Here is a 22,672-nt window from a genome sequence, read left to right as displayed (position 1 = left end):
AGATCATGCTGCAGGAATCATTCATGGTGAAAACACCAGTAATCCCACATATGAATAGGACTATTCATATTAATAAGAGCCTCTTATGAACTGCTGGAGTTCAATGCTAAGTTCAGTGTGTGCATGCTTTAATGTTCATCCTGGTCCTATGATTTGGGCTGTAACCCACTCTCAACGCTTTTGGTGAGGTGACATACTTTATTTGATAAAACATTTTACAATGTATTTTAATTACAATGTATTTTAGTTTATCTGCGACCACCTCAGCGAGACGTGTACTCTGTTGTAAAAAAAAAAAAAAAAAAAATCGAATTCCAGTATAACTTCATTCCGAAGAGCAGACAGTTTCATAAGTTCAAGGGAAAGGCGGGTTTAGGAGGAGAGGTTCGTGACGTCGCGGCCGCTCTCTTAAATATGCCTTGCTTGAGCAAAGGAAATACCACATCGCTACCAACATCCATCGTGGAGTGATTTGATCCCGCTGCACAACATCCAGCAGCACACAGCTCAGTTAAAGCACCAATCAATCACATCACGAGGCGGACAGGTATATTACTAGGCACCTCCAGTATAGCCAGTCTCTGCAATTTGTAAGTTAATTTTTCGGGACTGTTGCTCTCCACTTTTTTGGCAGCGTACTACGGAATTTGGAAAAATAAGAGAAATAAGATAAGCCTTTTTGCAGAAGTTGAGTCTCAAATACAGTAAGTATTTCAGCCTGAGACACAGAAAACGACGATCCAGTCAGCATGAGAGATGCAGGTTTGCATATATGTGTTGTGTTAGTCGTGTCATTTACGTTATTTTAATTGCACAGCTGTGTAATGCGTGTATCACGTTGTTCTGGTTGATGATATTGCCAGCTTCATTTTTAAAGGTTATTTGTACAGTGGAGGCGGTTTAGTTCTTTGCCAACATACTTGCTGCCTTGGTGAACATGACAACGTGACAGATGTTCTTGGTCACCAACTGCATTCATTGTGAAATTGTATTGTAAAGTTGTTATACATTGTAAAGTTGTTTACAGTAGCTCAATAGAATATACAGCTATGGCCAAAAGTTTTGCATCACCTAGAATTTTAGGATTGAGACATAATTTAATAATAACTCTATATATATATATATATATATATATATATATATATATATATATATATATATGAAAAAAAATAGATATTTTATTTAACATCATGTAATCAAATGCAAAAGTCTACCGGTGTTGTGTTAATTTGCAGTACGATTTAAAAAAATGATACGCCCAGTCCTGCGCTTGTCCGGGCATGCGCAAATGATTTTATCTCAGAAAACATGGAAACACGCATTTGAAAGTGGTACGATGTACATAGTTTGTCCCTTCAAAGTTATTTTTATATGAATTGTTTTTTCAGTTCTGCAAATGTCTTCGACTTTAACTGATGATCAACACAATGGGTTGTCTAAAATTGTTGTGGGTGAACTGCAGTTTGTCTTCGTAGTTTTCTGTGCAGCAGTCAATCGCAGCACTTTCGAATCAACGTGCCCAGTTTAGACTGTACTAGAGCCTTGGCTGGAGATCTAATTTTAAAGCTGTCAATATAACTTTTTAAATTGTTGTCATACGAAATGTGTATTTTAAGTGCAATAGGCTATAAAGGTAGGGGGCTATATAAGATCACAACGATAACTGAGCAGTATTTGTTTTTGCTGATCGCTTAAGAGCAAGTTAATAAATGCTTTTCATGCAATTTTTCTTGACTGTTCTCCCCGTCGCCCCGGTACGTCTTGGGTGGTATCAACAAAGGTGTTTATTTTTATTGTTCATTTATTTTACTTATTCTACTGGAAAAAAACAATGTGCTCTGAGTGAACCGAAAGTTGTTTAACAAAAGTAAAATCCAGGGGGGAAAACAAGTTAATGGTCTGCCGAAAATATTACCATTTTTATATTTATTTTTCATTTTAAATAATTGTAATTACCCGTTATCTATTCGTGGCACGCTGTTTTTATTCCGATCGGGAGACTCTCGACGCCTATTTATTACAAACGGCACGTAGTGTAGTTCCTAGCAGTTTTCCAAGTGGAGTCCACAGTCCACATGGGGTTGTTGGTTTGTTTGTTTTTTATCATAGGGATGCAGTGCAGTGTAATGTAGTTGTGCAAACATTTTAATATTCTGTATATTTTTTCTTTTTTGTTGCTATTTCATGCATTAATATTGGCACTATACTCAATGACCAAGTTCACTCCTGCTGTGATAAATGTTGTCGTTTGAAAGGGCCATTTAACCAATTAAGTTTGGTTAGGTTTGGAGAGATAAGGGATTCCTGCTGGAATATATTTTTTGTGTTTTGTTGTTTGTTTTTTTAAGAAAAAATAAAACATTGTATTTTTTACATTGACAAATTCTGTCTCCCTTGTTTACGCACCGCAAAATATACCCACTAGACTTCGCTGTTGAAAAACGAACGGCACTTTGTCGCACTTACTAGTTAGCCAGGATCTGTAGATAAACGTTGCTGGACGTTTACATGTTAACATTTGTATATAGAGTGAAGCGGTGTACTACAAACACTATTTTATCTACAAACTTTATTATTTAGCTATAGCCAACATAACTTATCCAATGCTGAGTCATTGGTACACACAGGCAGCATGCACCTCATTTATTACAATTATTATATATTCTATTCATCTGTTTAAATGAGGGAACACAATCACATGTAAACATTTGAAAACAAGGTTGATTTCACGAGATTAAATCTGCATATTGTTTTAAGGCAATGTTAAAGAGTAAGGAGAGGAGTTCCAAAAAAATATAGCGTTACACGTCCCCACGTGCTGCTTCCTGTGATGTTTCTTTTCATGGTTATTAACATCCTGGCAACAGTCTGTTTCAGACAATCGTCAGAATGTGCGTACCACATTCGGACGATATACCACTTTCTGACCCTACACCAGACATAACGTTGTTCGGAAGGTTTCATTCGACTTTATAACGCAAACTTAGTTAATTGCATAGGGTGATGCAAAACCCATAGCTGTATACCTCACGGAGTTTTTTTTTTTTTTTTTTTTTAATGGTAGAACAAGCCAGTTCAACAATATGTAGCAACTATTTCTATCAGTGCTCTTGTTAGTTGTATACCTGCTTATAGTTGTTCATATCTGCTACATTCCTAGGTTTGAATCCTGCTGTGTTTAACTAGGCTGGAATAGGTTAATATTTAGAAATACACGTTTAATAGAAAAAAATCTCATCTCAGACGTATGCTTTTCTTCACCCAATGCTAAGACCAATGTTTAGCCAGGGTGCCTGGCAGAGTTTAAACAGCAGTATAATGCAGCAGTATTGATAAGCATAACATCACAATTTTTAACGGCACATTAAAACTGCAGTTTTCCCCCTCAAAAAATATTTCTCAAGCCAGCTGTGGATCAAACATGCCTCAATGACACTCATCACTTCCACAGGAAAGGTACTGTATATTTATATTTAAAACAAAGACATGTAATGGAGTTCAACTCTAAAATAGGGCAGGGAGTTGCAGTGAGTCTGTCCAAATACATTTTAAGATACACAATAATCACTGTTGTGTACTTATGTTCATATAATAGACATAGGGCTAGCAGGTCAATGTTCAAGTTCTATCAGGAAACACAGCCTGGTTGTATGATCAGTGCTTTTATTATATCTCTTCATAGCAGTGCAGTCCATTCTTTTAATCCATTTTATGTTCAGCTGAAAGATAGGCATCAATGCCTTTACCTTTGTTCCTTGAGATCAAATAAAAAAAAATAATAAAAAAAGTCTTAACCTGCAGCCTCTGTGGATATCAAAAGTAAATTTTGTAATTCTGCATTTAAGCCAATGTCATTCAAGGTCTTGGCTTCTGTATCTGTTTATTTAAAGATCACCACGTTGTTGAGACACGCATTCTAAAGGTCACTAAAAGTAAAAGTGTACGCTTTAAAAAATTTTTTAAAAACACTGCTGTAGACTTGATGAACATGTAAAAAAAAAAGAGCTGTATAATCCTCAATTAAGAAAAAGCACAAAGCTTACTTTCGTAAGTCGGGGGGTGAATACCTTTTTGCTATAAATTCATAAGATTCAATGCAATAATAACAATATGCTAAATTAATTTCTAGAAATCATTTTGGGGTGTGCTATAACCCAACACTGTAGGATTAAATTAGGTGGCGTATGGTTAGGTCTGGTGCAGTGTTTACCTCATGTTAGCCATGTAGAATCCTGATCTCATACTGGCCCTTTAAAATCATGAAACACAAACCCAGTCACACCTGAGCTGCAGGATTAGCAGGGACAGAGCTGCCATTCATTTTGTTTGGGCTGTTGTTCGATGGACTGCTGCCAGCATGCATGCTCAACAAGTCAGGCACGGGCTTCCTCTGTCCAAAGGGCAACCAACAGGTCAGGTTTGTTTCTGTTCTAAAGAAACAATAAAACCGATATGCTATGTAAAGACTAGAAGAGGATAAGGTAAGTTACTCTATTGTTTTGTATGGCACTGCATCTGATTGTTGTTAAAATGCTGTAATTGCCAAGTCAAATTTAACGGTGACTTTTGAAAGATTAGACAAAAAGGTGATTCGTTTTTAGCAGGCGTGTGTGTAGACGGGGGCAGTGCTCATTTAGCTCATCTATCTTCCAAGATATGCGTTGTCTGTCTGCAACATTAGAATGAGCTGCTACCTACTTACATACTGTATCACGTCTGTTGCTTGTCACAATGCTTTTCACATGTTTGAAGGCTCCGTTGTGACCCGTTTCCATTTTTTTTGCAAACAGTGGCACTTGAGGAATACCTTTGAGACTGTCTTGATAGACATGTTGGTCAATGCAGCCACTGCCTTAAGGGACGGACTGGTTGCACGGGTACCCAATATCAGGCCCCTTGTGAAGTCAAGAAGATCCTTCCACGTACATTTGCATACATTGCAGACAAGGGGAATTCTCATTTGTATTACTAATTTGAAGGCCAGCTGGTGTAATGGAGTTACCTCAGGGTTTTTTTTTTGTGAGGGTCAGAGGAGAGACATGGAAGTTGAAGTTTCTTCTGTTCCTCTTCTGCGTTCCTGGGTTCTGCCTTGCTTTAACGTTACTTTTTTGGTGCAGTAGGGCAGCTGCAATTAAACAAAAGCTTGGCATGCTAATGTATGCGTATAAAATCAACAGAACGGTGTACTAGTGTCTGGAACATAAGCAGCATCATCAAATAAATACATTGTAACCTGCTGTGACTTTTAGACTTGATAAAATATAAACATGTAAATTGCTAGTACAAAAAACTGCTGGATTTTAGTGGGTTTAGTTTAGCAGCATTTAAGATGATACATGTGTGATTGAATCAAGACCTGCCGAGTTCACACTCTACAATTAAATGGTAATTAATGCTGGAGAACAGCTTATTTTTAGACTTTCAGCAAATGATCACAGAATGTCATCTTTTTTGAGTTTCTCCGAAATTGAGTTGAACATAATTTAATGAACAGTACAGTAGTCAATAGAATACATTAACATGACAACAATATATCTTGCTCATTTGGCTCAGTAAGATCCCCACATGTACAAGCCTAGGGGAAGCTGTAAAGGCAGAGAATGCTTTTTTTTTTTTTTTTTTTTTTTACAATTACCGTTTATGAAACTTCTTGCCATTTATAGCTTGCTTGCTTGCTTGCATAGGTGCTTTCCACGTTTAGTCATAGTTGCCAAGGAAATGCAATCGAAATGATTGGCAGCCGAAAAAACACAGCTAGTATTCATGAACTGTTCAGATTACACACTGCAACTACAGACCACGTATACAAATCTTAGCTTCTGCTTTATTATTTTATTATTATTATTATTTTTTATAGAATTCAGTGCTGAAGAATATGAGGGGCAATCTTCTCACAGCTTTTAAAGCAATATCCAGACCTAAACACCCCTTGACATTCAGGCCTGTGGTTTATCGTGGGGGTTTGGACAAAATGTCCAATGGAGGCCACCACTAATTCCAAGCATGAGAAGCAACAGTAGTGAAAACATATGCTGTGTAACAAACAAGCCCCTAGCCTTGAGTACTGTTCATTGAAAAGCTTCTACTTTTCCTGTCATCTTTCAGCCTAAAAATAAAATAAAAAAGTTAATAGTGCTGAATTTAGAAGTACTAAAAGAAACGTAATAAATTCAATGACAGATATTTCACAATATTGTCTTTCTCAATGCTGAAATTTGAAAAGCACTCTAGGCACGTATCTTGACCTGTGTGCTTGAAAGCAGCAGAAGCCAAGAAACCTTGAAGATGTTTTTGCTTTCTTTACAGATCCATCATAAACATTGAGCAAATTAAATCAAAACGCAGGCATATTCTATGATATTTATATCTTAGCATAATGATACAGAAAATGATCTGTATACCCAGATCTATTAGTATTAATTGTAAAATGCATTTTGCTATGGTTGTGTTGGCAGTGACATGAATATATAATTAAAATGATGATCAGTCATCCCTCATTACATTTTTTTTTAATGTGGAGAGTTGAAGAGCAACTGGTGCAATAAACTACAGTACGGAATATTTGCATCTCTCACTTGTATTAAATGGGCTTTAACTCATACCTTTAATTATGGTCATATGAGACTTCATATTTTACAGCTAATAAAAGAGCTGGCGTGGCTCCTACAGTGACTTTTACAGGCATCATGCCCATTTTTTAATTGTGTTTGACCACAGTCAGAAATAACTATAGCTTTGCAAAGTTTTTATGAATTCTCTAAATTCATAAGTTACCCCACCAAGTGATCTTCAATGGCAATACAGGTCAGGTACATACAGTAGTCAGCACTATACTGCACTGTAAGTCTGTGCTAAGGATCAATGAGGCAAAATAAGTAGTTAACTAAATTGTTGAATACGTCAAAATCATTATCATGATTTCTCCTCCGACATCTCTTGAGTTCCTATCTTGGACCATTGTCACTGATGATCCCTAAATTTTGCCTTTTTCCTCAGTTATCATTTCCCTGCCTGACACTTCTCTTTTCTGTGATTTCAGAAAGAAGCCCCTGTAATGATTTAGTCAAAAACCAAAGCAAAACGCCTGGGCCTGGTTTCAACATGACAGCTTTGTCAAATGAAGAACCCCACTTGCTTCAACTACAAGATGTTGGACCAAGCAAAGTGTCAGGAATGACCTGCTCGCCGAGAATCAGTTGCCCTATTTCGTGCCGCGGGGCGATGCCTGCATTGATGATGGAACAACATGCTGTTTGCATCCCTTCCCCGTATAGGGATAGCAACCACGATTACACAGCAGTGGCATTTTATAGTCCTTCGATGCGTGGGTACAGTGGGCACAGTAATGGCAGCATTCCGGACAGACCGACAGTAAGACCGTGTTTGAGCCCCTCTGCATTCTGGCCTCCACCAAGCCATGTTTCCTCATTAGCCCTTCAGTGCCAGCAGATGCATACAGATCCTCCAAGGAGCCCTTGGAACGAGGAGAGATCAAGAAGAGAGCAAATACAGTCAGTGAGCAGGTACATGTTGGTGTTTTTTTTGGAAGAGCTCATCCTTTAAATTAGCACTTGTGTGATCTTCCATACAGAACCACTTTGTTTGTCATCAAATTTATGCATCCGCATATGCATGACCACTAATCAAGTCCCACTGAATATATTTGAAGAATTTATCTTGGTTAGCAAATTGTACAAAATAAAAAAAGACTCTAATGTTTTTTGTTTTTTTTAAACTCATCAACACCAGTGTAATTATGATTAAAGTGGAAACGATTACAGCATGGTCGTTTGTAATTCTATTTAGGTAATAGATTTTTATAATTCTTTCTATGTGTGTGTTTTCCCATGTTTGTATTTCATCTGTCAGCAAGGAAAGCAACAGAATAAAGGAAAATTCAGAAGATCAGGCCAATCCCATTGGACGCTGCTCAGGTTCAAAACAGGCCATGCACTACTGCGCGGTGTGCAATGACTTTGCCTCGGGTTATCACTACGGGGTCTGGTCGTGTGAGGGGTGCAAAGCGTTCTTTAAAAGGAGCATCCAAGGTATAGCTATTGAAAGTACTGAAATCTGAAACTATGGTTGGCAGTGTGATACTGTACTGTAAATATGTCTCAGATGACTTTGACAAGAGTCCAGTAAAATCACACCTGTTTCTTTCCTTTCCTTGCATTCAGGGCATAATGATTATATCTGCCCCGCTACAAACCAGTGCACCATAGACAAGAACAGAAGGAAAAGCTGCCAAGCCTGCCGACTAAGAAAGTGCTATGAAGTTGGAATGATGAAATGCGGTGGGTTAACTATTTGAAATAATTATAAATTATTTGCCAACAGTTGATTTTTGCTCAGCCTAAAAAATGTCATTGAGTCTAATTTCAAAGGTAGTAAACAAGTGTTTAATTGCGTGATTTTTTATGTATATATAAATATATATAACAGGAAAATGTTTTTCACGGTGCACCCAATCCATCACTATAGCAGTGAAGTACTTTATAAACTATATTATATTTACCCTGGATTTAATTATGTATAATAACAATGTATACTCCCCATTTAAGCATTGAGGAAATGTTATTATTGCAGTCTCGTTTCTTTTGACCAGGTACAAGAAGAGAGCGTTCTAATTATCGCATTGTACGACACAGGCGTCTTTCTCAAGGCCAAGTGCAGCCCAGTAGTAAAGCCAGCAAAACCAATGAAAGTGGCTTACTGCAGACAAGGAGGATTCACTTCACTTCTCTGAGCCCTGAAATGCTCATGTCTTCAGTAATAGAGGCTGAACCGCCTGAGATTTATTTGATGAGCTATCTCATGAAGCCATTCACTGAGGCCACCGTGATGACATCATTAACCACCCTTGCAGACAAGGAACTCGTTTACATGGTCAGCTGGGCCAAAAAAATTCCAGGTAATGAAGTAACCTGTTTGGGATGTGGGATCTTTGTGAATTCTAAACAGTATATGTTAAAAATCAAACCACTTTTATACAAATAAACCTGAGTCGGGCAGTGGGACTGAAAAGAATATTGCGAAGTACAGTATTGAAAGTTCGGAACATACCATACATTCTAGAAGGTTCCAAATATAAAGAGACAGTGTGGTCCAGTGGTTAAAGTCCAAGGCTTGTAAGCAGAAGGTCACTGGTTCAAATCCCACCTCTGCAGCTGACTGATTTACTGTGTGACCCTGAGCAAATCACTTAATCTCCCTGTGCTCCATCCTGTGGATGAGATGTTAAATCAATGTCCTATTGTGAGTGACTCTACATATAATGCACTGTTCACAGCCTACCTCTGTAAAGTGGTTTGTGATGGTGGTCCACTATTGAAAGGCGCTATATAAAGATTTATTATTACATCCTACTCTACAGTGTGTTCAGCAACCCCCATATGGTTTGTAGTTACATTTTATGGGCGGTGTTTGTTATTGTAGATTATCTGCAATAAAAAAATACCATTCATATGTATTTGGTGTTGCTGTGTGCTGTAAATGTTTTGTTTCCTTTAAAAATCCATAAATGGAAAACAAACTTCCTAATGTATACCTACAGACACTAGCAAAGGTCAGCTTCGTGGTTCTTTAAACAATGTATGGTGTCTGGGTCATTTCCCAATGACCAATAATTCAATATAATGCTCTTGTAAATTTCAGACACTCAAAGATTTTCACTTGGTGAGCTTGTTCACTGATATTTCTTTTCATGGTAAATTGGAAAATTGCCTAGACTTGTCTTTTGGAATAGTGAAGTGGTAATTGGATGTCAGTCTGGTCTATTGTGGTTGGCAAGATGATTACCGTTACTTTCCAGATAAGTTTATTGTTCATTTCCTTTTCACCTTTACAATATATGCCTTCTAAAGAGTATAAGTGAACATTAAAATAGCCTGACTGAAATGTGTAATGTCTCCTTCTTCAATCAGTAATACCCTTCTAACATTGAAAAATGACATGTAAGTATAATTCAGATATAAAGATTTGCAAATGGGTGTATTAAAATTACAAACCAGGAATAACTATCAACTACGGTAACTCTTAATCAAGTTTCTTGGTTATGAGTTTGTTTGTGAGTCAGCATTGCAAATTGAAAGCATTTTCACGATGGCAATGCATTTTAATTCAATGTTACAGAGCCAGTAACAATATTGTATTTAATATTACGATTATAATGTACTATACAGTTACTAAGAAAAAACTAAATTAACAATTTTAGATACTAAGGCTATTTGATATCAAAATAGTCGCCAAGGTAGGAACAGAAGGCAGGCTGAGTCACATGTTAGGAAATGAACCCCAGGATTTCACATCACAATGCCATTATACAGTTTGAACCAGGCAGCTTTATACAGCGATTTAGAAATGAGACTATACTGCTCTCTCACACCTTAAGAAGTTGCAGTGCAAGTTTGTCATGCAATTTTCACAGTGCATGAATAGAAAATAATTATTTCAGAGCGTTTGGTTCAGTTTACAATGAGCAGCAAAATTGCTCATTAAATTTGATTAAAAAAAAAAAAAAAATGTATGGTTTTTTTTTGTTTTTGTTTTTGTAGGGTTTGTGGAGCTCGGTGTGTATGACCAGGTATGCCTATTGGAGTGTTGCTGGTTAGAGGTGCTGATGGTAGGGCTCATGTGGAGATCTATTAATCATCCAGGGAATCTCGTCTTTGCATCTGACCTTATTTTAAACAGGTATTTCTGTTTTTTGCTTAAAAATAAATTTTATGTTTCAGAAAAATTTCATGTTTCAAAACAAATATGGTGAAACCTGTTACCAGAGACTGGATATTTGTGACTGCTTTAGATTGGTAGATGTCTGATTATTATTCTTTTTTTAAGGTTTATTGGGCTGTCCTATTGGCTGTTAGGGGAAGGGTATCTAACATAATTACAGGATTTTTGTGTACAAGGAGGGATGGATTGGATTACTAATATTATCTCAGCTATTCTGCATTTCGTACTTCGTGTCCATTTAAGGTGCACAAATGTTCTGGGAAAATATGTTTACAAGCACTCTAGTGGACTGCCAAAATGTTGTTGATCCTCTGATTGTTGTTTCAGTGTGTTCTTTCTTAAAAATGTGTTCTCCCATAAGTGAGTTAGTAGATCAATAGATCATGATGACATGAAGCACACACTTGTGTGTAGACAGCACATGTCTGTTTATAGGAGACACTCATGCTTCCATAGCCAAGCCGCCTGCTCAGATTACTGATGTTTCACAAGGAACAGGCTCAAAATTGTATGCCAATACTTGTTGTAAGGTAGACTGACTATACAGAATGTCGCATTAAATAATAAATGGTTCACCAAGCGACAGGTAACATATTTTGTGTTTGTTTTTTGGCTTCAAAACAACAGTTGATGTGAACTCAGTGTATCTGACTTTAAAACTCCATAAACCAAGTAACTGTGTAATATAAGCTTAGCTGGCCTTGGTGTGTTCCCATAATAGCGCTTTTTCCTTAGGCTTAGTAATATGAGAGACTCCTTGTGCACGCTTTCATGTTCTATAAAAATCCTCCTCTCGTCTGTATAATTGGTACCATAAATTAATAAATCAAATTACTTTAGCTGGAAGATCATAACATGCAAAAGCAAGATATGGGTGTGTCTGATGAAATGATACGTCAAAAGAAAAAAAAAGTGCATGCTTACGTTGTCAGTATCTTTAGCATCTCTCTTGTTTCTGAATGCATTCTTTTCAGGGACGACGGGAACTGCGTGGAAGGATTAGTGGAGGTTTTCGACATGCTTTTGGCTATAACTTCAAAGTTCCGAGAGCTGAATCTGCAGCGAGAGGAGTATCTCTGCCTCAAGGTCATGCTCCTCCTCAACTCCAGTAAGTCAGCCGAAGTGCAATGTGAAAATAAAGCAGACTAACCTTTTCAAAACATGTCCGAACATTTCTGTTTTGTGCATTTGGTTTTATTAGTTTCATTTATTGTAACAACACCTCAAGATTTGTCATTTATTTTTATTTTCGGTCAGTAATCAGTGATATAGAAACAACAGGCACTCGTGTGAAAATGTTCGACCACTTTGTGCTTTAATTAGGCATCTTAAACAATTTCTAAAACGCATCATGCATTTTACCATTTGTAGCTATGTGTTCCTTTGGGCTTACTATTTTAAAATGAATTGCACGTGTGGCCTATTAAATTACACAATCAATCATTTGCCTATTTTGATAATTTTCCAAGAGTTTCAGTTACAGTGGTTTGATTTTATATGCACAAATAATCTAAACTACAGAAGCAAGGGGGTGTTCTAATAGATTTGCACACTAATGTATTTTTAGGGGTGGCGTGGTAGTTAGCGCTGCTACCTCACAGTTCCAGGGTCCTGGGTTCCATTCCAGCCTCAGGGGTTAAGATTTAATTGATCTCTTGGCTTTCCAATGTAGCATTTATGTGTCGAATATACTATGGTGCTCATGAGAAAGGAATGTGACGAATAATGGGTAATATGCAATTAAAATAAAAAAGAAATATTCACATGTTACTGTCATTGGTGACATGGGATTTTTGAACATGTATTGTTCTTTCCAAACATGTCAGTGATTATATTGGTGTTTAAAATGAGGAGCAAAAGGTTTTGCATTAACAAGAAGGTGGTTGTTCACTTATTTTTTGTCTGGAGTCTGTTAAACAATGGAAAGAAACGTTATGACAGCAGAAAGGCAGGTATTGAAGGGAAGGAAAAGAGCATCCTTTGCATAAAGGAGAACTGCAGGAACAGTATGTTCTAGTTTAAGTCAATGATCTGTCACGTACAGCAATGAGAACCACACATTGTGCCCGTTGCATCATTCACGTAAAAGCAGCTGCTTGGTTGAGTATATTAAAATCAATCACAATAAATTGCAGTGCTACAGTGAAAGAAAGCAAAAGACAAAAGCTTGACAGGTTTAAGGCTCAAACGACAACGTTAAGAACAAATTTGCATTTAAAATGAGTGGAATGAAGTTCTGTGCCTAGGAAACATAATGAATGACAGATGTTTCTAACATACCGGTAATTACAGATTGTAAAGTAACAGAGGCAGTTCGAGAAACTGATATAGCAATATCAATGAAAGGGAAGGTAGGACAGATTTGTGAAGCCACCAAAAAACTTTTTTCAATTGCAATCACTTTGAAAATCCTTTTATCCTTGATATGCATTCTGTTTACGTACAGTCTACAGTCGGTCTGACATCAATTTTCACCCTTGTTGGTTCAAAGTTGCCCATATTGACAATGTAATGGCAGATTTTCTATGGTTTTGGTCTAACTATGCATGTATACTAGTAAATCAGGTACAGGTGTGTACGTATAGTGAACATTCAGACATGTTTAATGATCATACTTGCACATCTTTCCACTGTTCTTCTGTTTATGGTGTTGGTGCAGTGCTGAAAATATACAGTAGGTGGCAGTGGTGGTGAACCATCACAAGATGGCATGTTCTGCAGTACAGTTTAATCCTCTCATTAGTGGGATGGAAGTACTACCATTGTGGGCCTGCAATATATCAGAACGTGCATACTGTTGAAATGTAGGGACATATTCACAGAATGTTAATGGCTGTTTTTTTTTTTAAATAGTGTTTATAAACATTAAAAGTTTAGCAGTGCTTTGAAAAATCTGTATAATATTATAACCCTCTCTAAAAACAGTTGTTTCTTGAACTGCAAACATTATTAACACTTTACTGCCCAGGGTATGTCCCTACACCTATTTAATGCCTATTTGCAGATTGGACACTGGGCAGCAAAGGGTTAAACTAGTAAAAAATATACTTAAAAAAAAAAAACATTCTTTAAAGTTTTGTGAATAGGGCCCATCACTTTGCACTGTTAAGGGGCTTTTGGAATAGGCAATGTACCAAATGAATACTGTTTTTTATAGTGTGCTAAACATTATGGGGCACTGCTAGAACACATATGCAGAATGAAAGCAAGGTAGAGATTATAAGAGGGCAGAATGAAGAACACAGACAGCATTTGAATGTGTTTTTAAAAGAGCATCATGAAACCCAATCAAATTAGATAAGAAAGTCTCTGCAGAAATGACAGTAAAAGACATTAGTATCAACGTGAGAACTCCAAGGTGATCTTAGTGAGACCTTACTGTTAGTAGTGGGAGCAATAAAGGCTCATCTTCCACTATAGCACAGAGAACAACACTCCATCTCTGGGAGTGGATAGGATTGCAGTGTTTAGAAAGCATTGCCCAAGAATAAAATATCAGCTGAGGTCACACGCAGTTTTCAGTGGAAAGGGGATACAATCCGTGGGCCAGTAAAGATAACATAACCATAGGAAAATAAGATGAGAAGATTAGTTGCACAGTGTGAAAAGTGTATTATCAGGCATCAGGTAGGATGAAACTGATTCAGCACCACTGGGTTAAAAGGTAGTGTTTAAAACGCATTCTACTCCACGTAGCCTTTTCCAATGTCAATGACGTAGAACCTTGGTATTTTAGTAAACCAGAATATGGGTCTATAAATCCCCTACATTGTAGATGCAGGTGTTTGAATAAGCGTATAATATACTGGAAAAAAGTCTCGCAGGTTAAAGCTTTGTGAACAGGGCCCATCAACACAGAAGCTTTGTTCTCCTTGGCTGTGAATGGTAAATGATACAGGCCAGTACAAAGACTAGACAGCATTGTAAACGTTTAATAGTCATTGGTTGTGATATATAAAAAAAAAAAAGAAGTGGAAATTGTCAGTCCAGCTTTTGAAAATTAAATTTCCTGATAAGTTTTTGTTTTTTTTAAGTGCATTATGAGACATTATCACTAACAGTGAATCATTATTTATCTTTGCACACATGGATCATACACGGATGATAGTTTAATTGTGTAATTTTCATTATATTTATATATAGCATAAATCATTCATACTACAGGAAAGAAGAATCATAAGTGGTTTGTTCTGCAAATGTTATTAATTTATTGGCACCTTAATTAGCTTTATTATAGGCTCTGACACTTTTTATTTTAGGCTGATGTACAGTACAACAGCAAGTGAATATGGTGTGTTCAGTATTGTTCATTTTGTCAGATTGCATTTTTAATGTCAAGGTTAGTCAGTATGACGGGCGTTATTGCGAGGGTGTACTGTATCAATATTCTTATCTTAGATGAGCAGCCCTTATTAAATATGCTTAAAAGTTCAAATAACCACTTTTATAAACATAAAAAGTGAGACTAGAGGTTGGACAAAAATGTAAGCTTTGATATATTATGTGTGGTGGGGCTGAACCTGAAATCTGGTTATGCAAAAGGAATACGAAAAAAATGTGCATCTCCCTTTTGCAAGTCAGGTGCAACATCGAGCACATTAAGTGATTGATTTTTCAGGTGTTTCCCTATCCAGCACTATGCTACATAAATGACATGTTTCATGAGTTACAGTCTCAAAAGTGATGACGCCCTGAAGTAAAAACATGACATCATTTAAGAATGGGCATCTTACGGATGGCTCTGAAAGTTTACCATTACTGTTCTTCTTTAAAGATAAAGTTCTGTTAAAGATAAAGGCTGTAATGGCTTTAACATAATGTCTGGTTGTCCATTCAGCTATGTTCCCCGGTCCCTCAGAGAAGCCAGAAAAAAGTGAAAGTAGAGATAATCTGCTTAAACTTCTGGATGCAATCACCGATGCTTTAGTCTGGGTTATTTCGAAGAAAGGACTCTCTTTACAGCAGCAGTCAGCGCGCCTGGCTAACCTCCTGATGCTGCTCTCCCACATCAGACATGCAAGGTAAGACATTCAGCTCCTATAGCTGCAGAGGTGAGCAGAACTTTTGGCCAGTCCATTTAAACTTACTAATATACTAGGTCGGGCTCGTCTGGCAGTTTTATCATAACAAATTAAAATATATCACAAAGCATATCTATAGCTTGACTGTGTTATGTGTTTCCTGTTCTGATTTTTGCAACTTGTTTTAAGCCATTAAAAATATCTTAATTGAAATATTGTTTTCCCCATTCGACAAGCCCCAAGCTAAGGCTTGCTGCCCTATGCTAGAACATTTGGAGTGCAGCTTCTGCATGATATTTCTGCTTAACTGCTGGCCTTTAAACAAAGTAATTTTACTGTATCTTAATGAAATGAAATGCTACCACAAAAGCAGGCTCAAATCTTCCCCACAAATATATAAACCTATTTCCCCTTTCTAGACAAAATGTGACCACAGAAGTACAGAGAACCTTATAGTGATGAGTAGGTAGCGCTCTGTGCTTCAGTCTGAAAGCTAGAATGGGATTGTAGCAAATATTATGTCATTTTAATTTAAAACAGCCAGTGTTTAAATCCATAAAGCATGTAATTGTCATGTGTTCGTAAATGCAGTTACTGTTAACTTATTTGGGAAACTGAAAAAAATAATTAGCTAGTTTTTATTCCATGCTGTAAATATATAAAAGATGTAAAAATGACGAAATGTTCTGTTGTGTTTGTAGTAACAAAGGTATTGAGCACCTCTACAGTATGAAGTGTAAAAATATAGTGCCTTTGCGTGAATTGCTGCTGGAGATGCTGCACGGCCACACTCTACACTTCCCCAGAATGCCAGCCATCACGTCATCAGAATACAGCCCAAAGGAACAAACCAAGGAGCCTGTCACCTGTTCAAAGCCAGAAGTATTTTGATAGGGAGCAACCCTGCCAAAGTGCCAAAAATGCAATGGAAGGATGTAAGTATCAATTAATAAAACAATAACAATGTTGGGACTGCAAAACCTAACCGTCTGTCAGTGCAGACAAGGAACATTATTGATTCTCCCTGATTAAGGAAAGCGGTGATTCTGGCAGGGAACTCGCTTTAACCCAAGATCAAATCACAGAAACATCAAGCATATTGAAGGCGCTTCCAATACTAGATTAAATCATCAGTTGAACAGCTAGTATCTTATTTGTCCTTCGATAAAGAATATGTCCAATGATCGGCAACAAAAGGATTGATATCTTACCTCAATCCATTACGCCTCCTCCTCCCCAGCCTCCACCTGCTTTTTGGCTTCATCTTATAGGGAAGGGCAGCTATCCTGCCCCCCTGCCCATGGCTTCCCTACGGTTAGCCTCTCCACTTATCTGCAAGCTAATTTATGAGCAGGGGTACCTCGAAAGGTGAGGCCAAAGAATGTAGTAATGTTGCCTAGTCTGTTTTTATAAATATTCCATCGCATGACTGAATTTATGTTCTTTCCTCCAGACATATCTTCAACGTCGGACCAGACTCCTCCCCCGTCACTATGAATTGATGCATTGCTTTTACTGTTGGGTTGTTTAAGGAACACAGACCTCTACCAAAGTTATCTGGATTTAAGTCTCAGATCAGATGCACGTCCCTTCGATCTCCCTTATATAAAAGCATCTTAAAACTTTGAAATTGAAGGTTAAAATTTGTTTTCAAGAATGAGGACCACCATCAAAGCTCCCTTATGTACAGCTAGACTATAATAACCAGCCATATCTTGATGATGCTGTTGTTTAGCAGCACAGCTATTATGAGGAGGTTTGCAGAATTCTTTTCATAAAACAAAAATGCTTTAAAGGAACTGCTGCATTGAAAATTCCTAATGTGTGTAGCAGAGATGTAAAGTTATGGCCATGGGTTCAAGAGTCAAGCACTCCTTATATATTCAGCTGGACCTCAGACAGGCACCACCAGCATATAGACATATAGACAAATAGACGGGCAGACTGTTGTGTGTGCAAGTTATCATTGTCGAGGATCAGGCAGCCATTATGATCAACCGTTACATTGATCATTAAATAAACAAGTCTCTTGAACGGCAGCTCGCATTCTCAAAACAAGCAAGAATGAACCCTCTCTTGTTTGTCAGCTAAGCGTTTAGGATGAGATAATCATTGTTAGCCCTATGTGTAAACTGGTGACTCAGAAGGCTTGTTTTAATCCTAGGAATGCTGATGTAAGCCATTTGCAGTTTATCCATTCAGACGATCTACATTCATGCTGCTCTTAATATAATGTGTATGGGATATTGAAATCATGCTATGCCTAGGTGCAGTACATTTTTACCATATCCTATGTAGTTCTCTTTTCATCTGTAAACCAAATGTGCAATTATCTGCTGAGACAGAGGACAGGGTAGAATGCATTTGTTGCTAGACTAGTAACTAGTAGACTAGACTGGAAGGTTTTGCTGAGTTGTAGTTGCAAGTAGCAGATTCCTTTGTTTGCCAATAGTTTTATTTAAAAAGAAAACTAGACATTTTAAATAGGATAACGGAGTGTGTAAAGAGGTGTAATGGCTTTAACAGTTTGTCTATTGTTATGACATGCCTATCTCTAAAATTAAAAATTATAAAAATAAAAAATGAATTAGTGATTTTAAACAGATGATTTTCTTTTTTAATGAATACAATATTTAGCTGTTTTTAAATTAAATGTTTATACAGAAATTCAATTAAATAGTTCATTATATTATACAAAAATCATTGCTATAATACATTTTACATTTTGTATTTGAATGAATATAATACAGCTACCTTCTTACAGTAGTGTAAGGCTATGTTGATTACATCTTTCGGCCACTCCCTTATTCCTGTTAAAACAATATGTATTCACCCTTGGGAGTTCAATACACACACACACACACACACACACACACACACACACACACATATATATATATATATATATATATATATATATATATATATATATATATATATATGTATGTATATATATATTGTGAGACAGCAGGGAGGGTGTTAAAGCCTCCCTGAAGAAAAAAATATGTGAAAATGCACCTTTGGTTGAGTTAATTGTGTTTTGATTTATTGTTTAATTGTTTAATTTAATTGTTTAACTGTTTTATTGTTTAATTATCCCCTACACCTGGGCGGTAATTGGGAATTGGGACCAGGTGCAGGGTATTTAGGAGAGGCAGCTAGTCTGCTGTTGGCTGCTGAGTAGAAGGAGGCAGATGTGGTGCTCTGCTTCCGAGCAGTCCTGAGAAAGTAGGTTCTGTGTTAAGCCTGCGTAGTTTTGTGTGTGGTGGGTAGGTAAACGGTTTAGCTGTCCTGCGAGTTAGTCAGGGAATAGCCTGTTTAGTTAGTGCTCCAAAACGGAGCTAGGTGTTTGTTTTGTTTTGTTTTATTTTGTGTTTATTAAAAAAAATCAGCGCAGAAAAATCCATTCCCGTGTGTACTGGGTCATATTTTTAAAGGGGCACGAACCCGAGTGGCAGCAGTCCATTTACAATATATATAGTTCAAAATATATAGATGCAGTTTTCCATTAAAACTACAAAACGGTATGTGATTAGATATTTTAACGTAACACTATTCAGCAGGTTTCATTTGACTTTATGAAGTACAATTTGTTAATTCTGTAGATAATTCTATAGAATTATCATTGCTCAAGACTGTCCAGTAAAGGTTTTCTCAGCATCAGTGCAGAAAAAAAGTTGCTTTACCTGATCCAAGGTGAGACCTTGACTTAAACATGTCGATGCAAGGCTGTTTATTAGCAGTATCTGCCCTTGCTATTGATACAGATCTTAATCATATTCAAATTACATTTTAAAACACAAAAATACAGGCATAAAACAGGCCACAGAGGTGTCTTTTGTATTTACGTTGCATCGATATATTGGTAAATAAAGACATTTTATATTAACTGCCTTGAAAATGTTTCAAGTCGTTTCATAGCTAGAATGTACCCTCCAGGTACACTTTTAAAGCACTGGAATATTGGGTGTTTTTATTCCCTTATTTTAAAATGGGAGTGTTTTATAATGTTGTCCTGTTTAGACATCAGTGTTTCTTATTTGGGCTTGAGTGTTCACTAAAACAACATATCAAAGAAAAATCTGTCAATAATTGGTTGTATTTGTTTGAACCATTTTTACTTTTAAAAAGTCTACTGCTCGTATAGTGTAGTGTATATGACCTAAAAATGTAAGGTTTAAATAGAGCTTTCTGAAATAATGAAAATACAAATCTGCTTCAGCAATTTCTGTTTACTTTATAAAACCTGGATTTTAGTATCATTATTTTCCTGGGGTATTTTCATGTACAGTGCTGGATGGTATAAAGTTCATGTAACATGAATAATTGGGTGTTTAATGTTCTCCTGTTTCACTATTAGACAGTTAAACAGAAGTTAAACCTAGTTATTTATGAAAGACGAACCTTTTTGGACAACATCTAAATTTAAACGCATTGATTTGCTTTGTTTCAGTTGTTCTAGATGTATGTAAAAAAAAAAGGCACTGGAAATTGTCCTTAGATAATAAATGTATTTCTTTCTGTGTTCCAATTGCTGTAGACTGGTAAAAGCTCACATGTAGTTTCCTCATTCAAGACAGGAATGGGAGTCATTATTTTGTCTTTATACGGTACTACACAATTGACAGGTCACATGATTTTCTGGAATGAGAAAATATATCAAATTTTTATATAAAAAAAAAAAATTACGCATTGTGAAGTTGACATTTAAAGATATTTTCTGACAGAAAGAATACAGTTTTTCAGTGTCTTGATTTACTTGCCAAAGACCAATCTGAATAAGGCAATATGCACTCAATTATGTGAGATACCAGGAACAGTATGTGGAAAACAATGTGATTGTTTTTTTAGCTTGTTAAGTTTATGTGGAACTGGGTTTTATGTAATGTGGAAAAGGAAACCAATTATTACAACAGCTGTTAATTACACGTTCAGTCCAGTAAACAGGCACAGGAATACTATTTCCAGTTTTTTAAATAAAAGACCGTTCGTTCTAAGAATAATATTCAAGACAGCTGCTGGGTAATTTTATTGCACTGCCTGTCAAATACATTATTAAGAGCTTTCCCAAGCCAGTGACAGGCATTGTCCTCTGTTGGATTGCATCATTTTGATTACCTCTGGCAATGTTTACAATTTACATGCAGCCTTCAATGTTGTCAAGCACTTATAACAACTTGTATCTCTAGTCACTAAATATGTCACCTGAAACCTGCAATTAGGTTAAATTGAATTTAGCGGCCACTTGCTCTCAAAAGACATTTTGAGAATGACAAAGGCAGCTTGGATAAGTATCAACCTATCTAAGCAGCGACGCTTGTTCGGACCAGCTGACTGGTTCATTCAGGTTTCAATGTATAGAAATCCAGCCAGCTGCTACCTGTATGTGAAGTGCAGTTAAATGCTTTTGCATACTTTCATTGCATCAATATGTTTTGGTGCCAAAAGCAAAACTATGATTTGCATCCAAGCCTGTTCCCCAGCCCCGGTCATTTCTTGAGCATAGAGTTCTCAGAAACATGATAAAGAAGTCCTTGTAGCATTTTAACACTGGAGATAGGGGACTGCCAAGTAATCCTTCTTTTAATCTGTCTCGTTTCAGACAGCTAAAACAGCTTTTGTATCTAATGCTAAACGTGTTTCACTTTCAACAAACTTTTTACTACTTTTGTTTGGTAAAGAATAACTGTCCATTTTTGTTGGTCGCTAACCAAATAGCTAAAGTTATTATAGACAATTCATATATATTAATATATATTTTAATATTCATGCTGTTAAGATGTTATCGTTAAATTGTTCTAAAATACAATACAGTATGTGTATATTACAAACACATCTGTATACATTATCATGTAACCTAAATTGGCCATTGTTAATTTACATGTTTGGCTTGAATGATATAAATACAATATACCTGAATAAACTAGGAACCTCATTTGTAGCTACTGCAGACAGGGGACTGCTCACAGTAACTTTTTATTTCATTCATACTGTATTTTGTATTACTGGCCAATAAGAGTAAGGGGTGCTTACTTTAGGTAGCAGTAAATACACATTTTACTGGAGCTACATACAGTATACAGCCCATTTGGTTTGCACCAAAATGTCACCTAAATGTTTCTGAATTAGCAGTGGCTTCACTGTTCCAATTTTCAGAACTGTGACAAAGTTGCCAAGATTCACACTCTCTAATCCTTTTACCCTGCAGAGGACTTGCAAATTAAACAACATCAACATGATGCCTGTAAATCTAATTTAGCCCATTCCTGGAAGATACTGCACAGTAGCGAGTGTCCCAATATTTTGCACATAAAGAACGCACCTTTAGTATAATTTAGCAACAGGAACTGGCATAAAAGGCACATGATCAAGAACTGACATTTATTGTAAAGTACATGCAATGTTTTCAACTACTAATAATGTAATGTAATTGGTGCCTTTTATCAGATGCTTTTGTAACTGTAAACCAAATGCAAAAAAAAAATGTTGTTTTGTGTCATGTATGTGTTGTAAATGCCAAATAAATGATTTTATTGAGTGTGTGTTTTTTTCTGTTATTTGTCTCAACTTAGTTATATATACAGAATATTGTATAGGGTGCTGTACAAGCTGATACAAACTCCACGAGAGGCCACACTCCGATACAAGCCATTTTAAACAAAGACATTTCAGATGGCTGTATCACATTGCATTGTATAACTCATAAAAAGTGCTGTCAACACTGCTTAATCAGAAAATAACTTCATAAGTGAATTATTAAATAGCAACGCCCCTTAAGTGTTAAAGGGTAAATTGATGTGTTACAATGTTTGTTTTTTTCTTTTGCCAGAACAAAGTATGGTTAGATTCCATTTTTTTTTTATATACCTAATATACATGTATCAATAGACAGTGTTTAGCTTTTGCAGATTGAC

At 36.5% G+C, this 22,672-nt stretch overlaps 1 protein-coding gene across 5 annotated transcripts; it reads left to right on the top strand.

Moving 5' to 3' along the window:
- Positions 1-437: 437 nt before the first annotated feature.
- LOC117419823 (estrogen receptor beta) lies at positions 438-22,296 on the top strand. Of its 5 annotated transcripts, none has more exons than XM_034928257.2 (10): positions 438-547; positions 7,040-7,523; positions 7,870-8,048; positions 8,181-8,297; positions 8,609-8,914; positions 10,557-10,695; positions 11,712-11,845; positions 15,575-15,758; positions 16,460-16,693; positions 17,212-22,296. In XM_034928257.2, exons 2-9 carry the CDS (start codon positions 7,102-7,104, stop codon positions 16,647-16,649), a joined length of 1,671 nt encoding a protein of 556 aa, XP_034784148.2. In that variant the 5' UTR covers positions 438-547; positions 7,040-7,101; the 3' UTR covers positions 16,650-16,693; positions 17,212-22,296. The 5 variants fall into 5 exon arrangements, with proteins under 5 accessions (XP_034784148.2, XP_058847943.1, XP_033888989.3 ...); XM_058991960.1 differs by having other exon boundaries at positions 438-704; XM_034033098.3 differs by lacking the exon at positions 438-547 and adding an exon at positions 4,022-4,481.
- The last annotated feature ends 376 nt before the right edge of the window (positions 22,297-22,672 follow it).

The sequence above is a fragment of the Acipenser ruthenus genome, chromosome 18 (assembly GCF_902713425.1).
Source record: "Acipenser ruthenus chromosome 18, fAciRut3.2 maternal haplotype, whole genome shotgun sequence".
In the NCBI taxonomy this organism is placed as follows: Eukaryota; Metazoa; Chordata; class Actinopteri; order Acipenseriformes; family Acipenseridae; genus Acipenser; species Acipenser ruthenus.
This window is presented reverse-complemented; position numbering and strand designations above follow the sequence as displayed.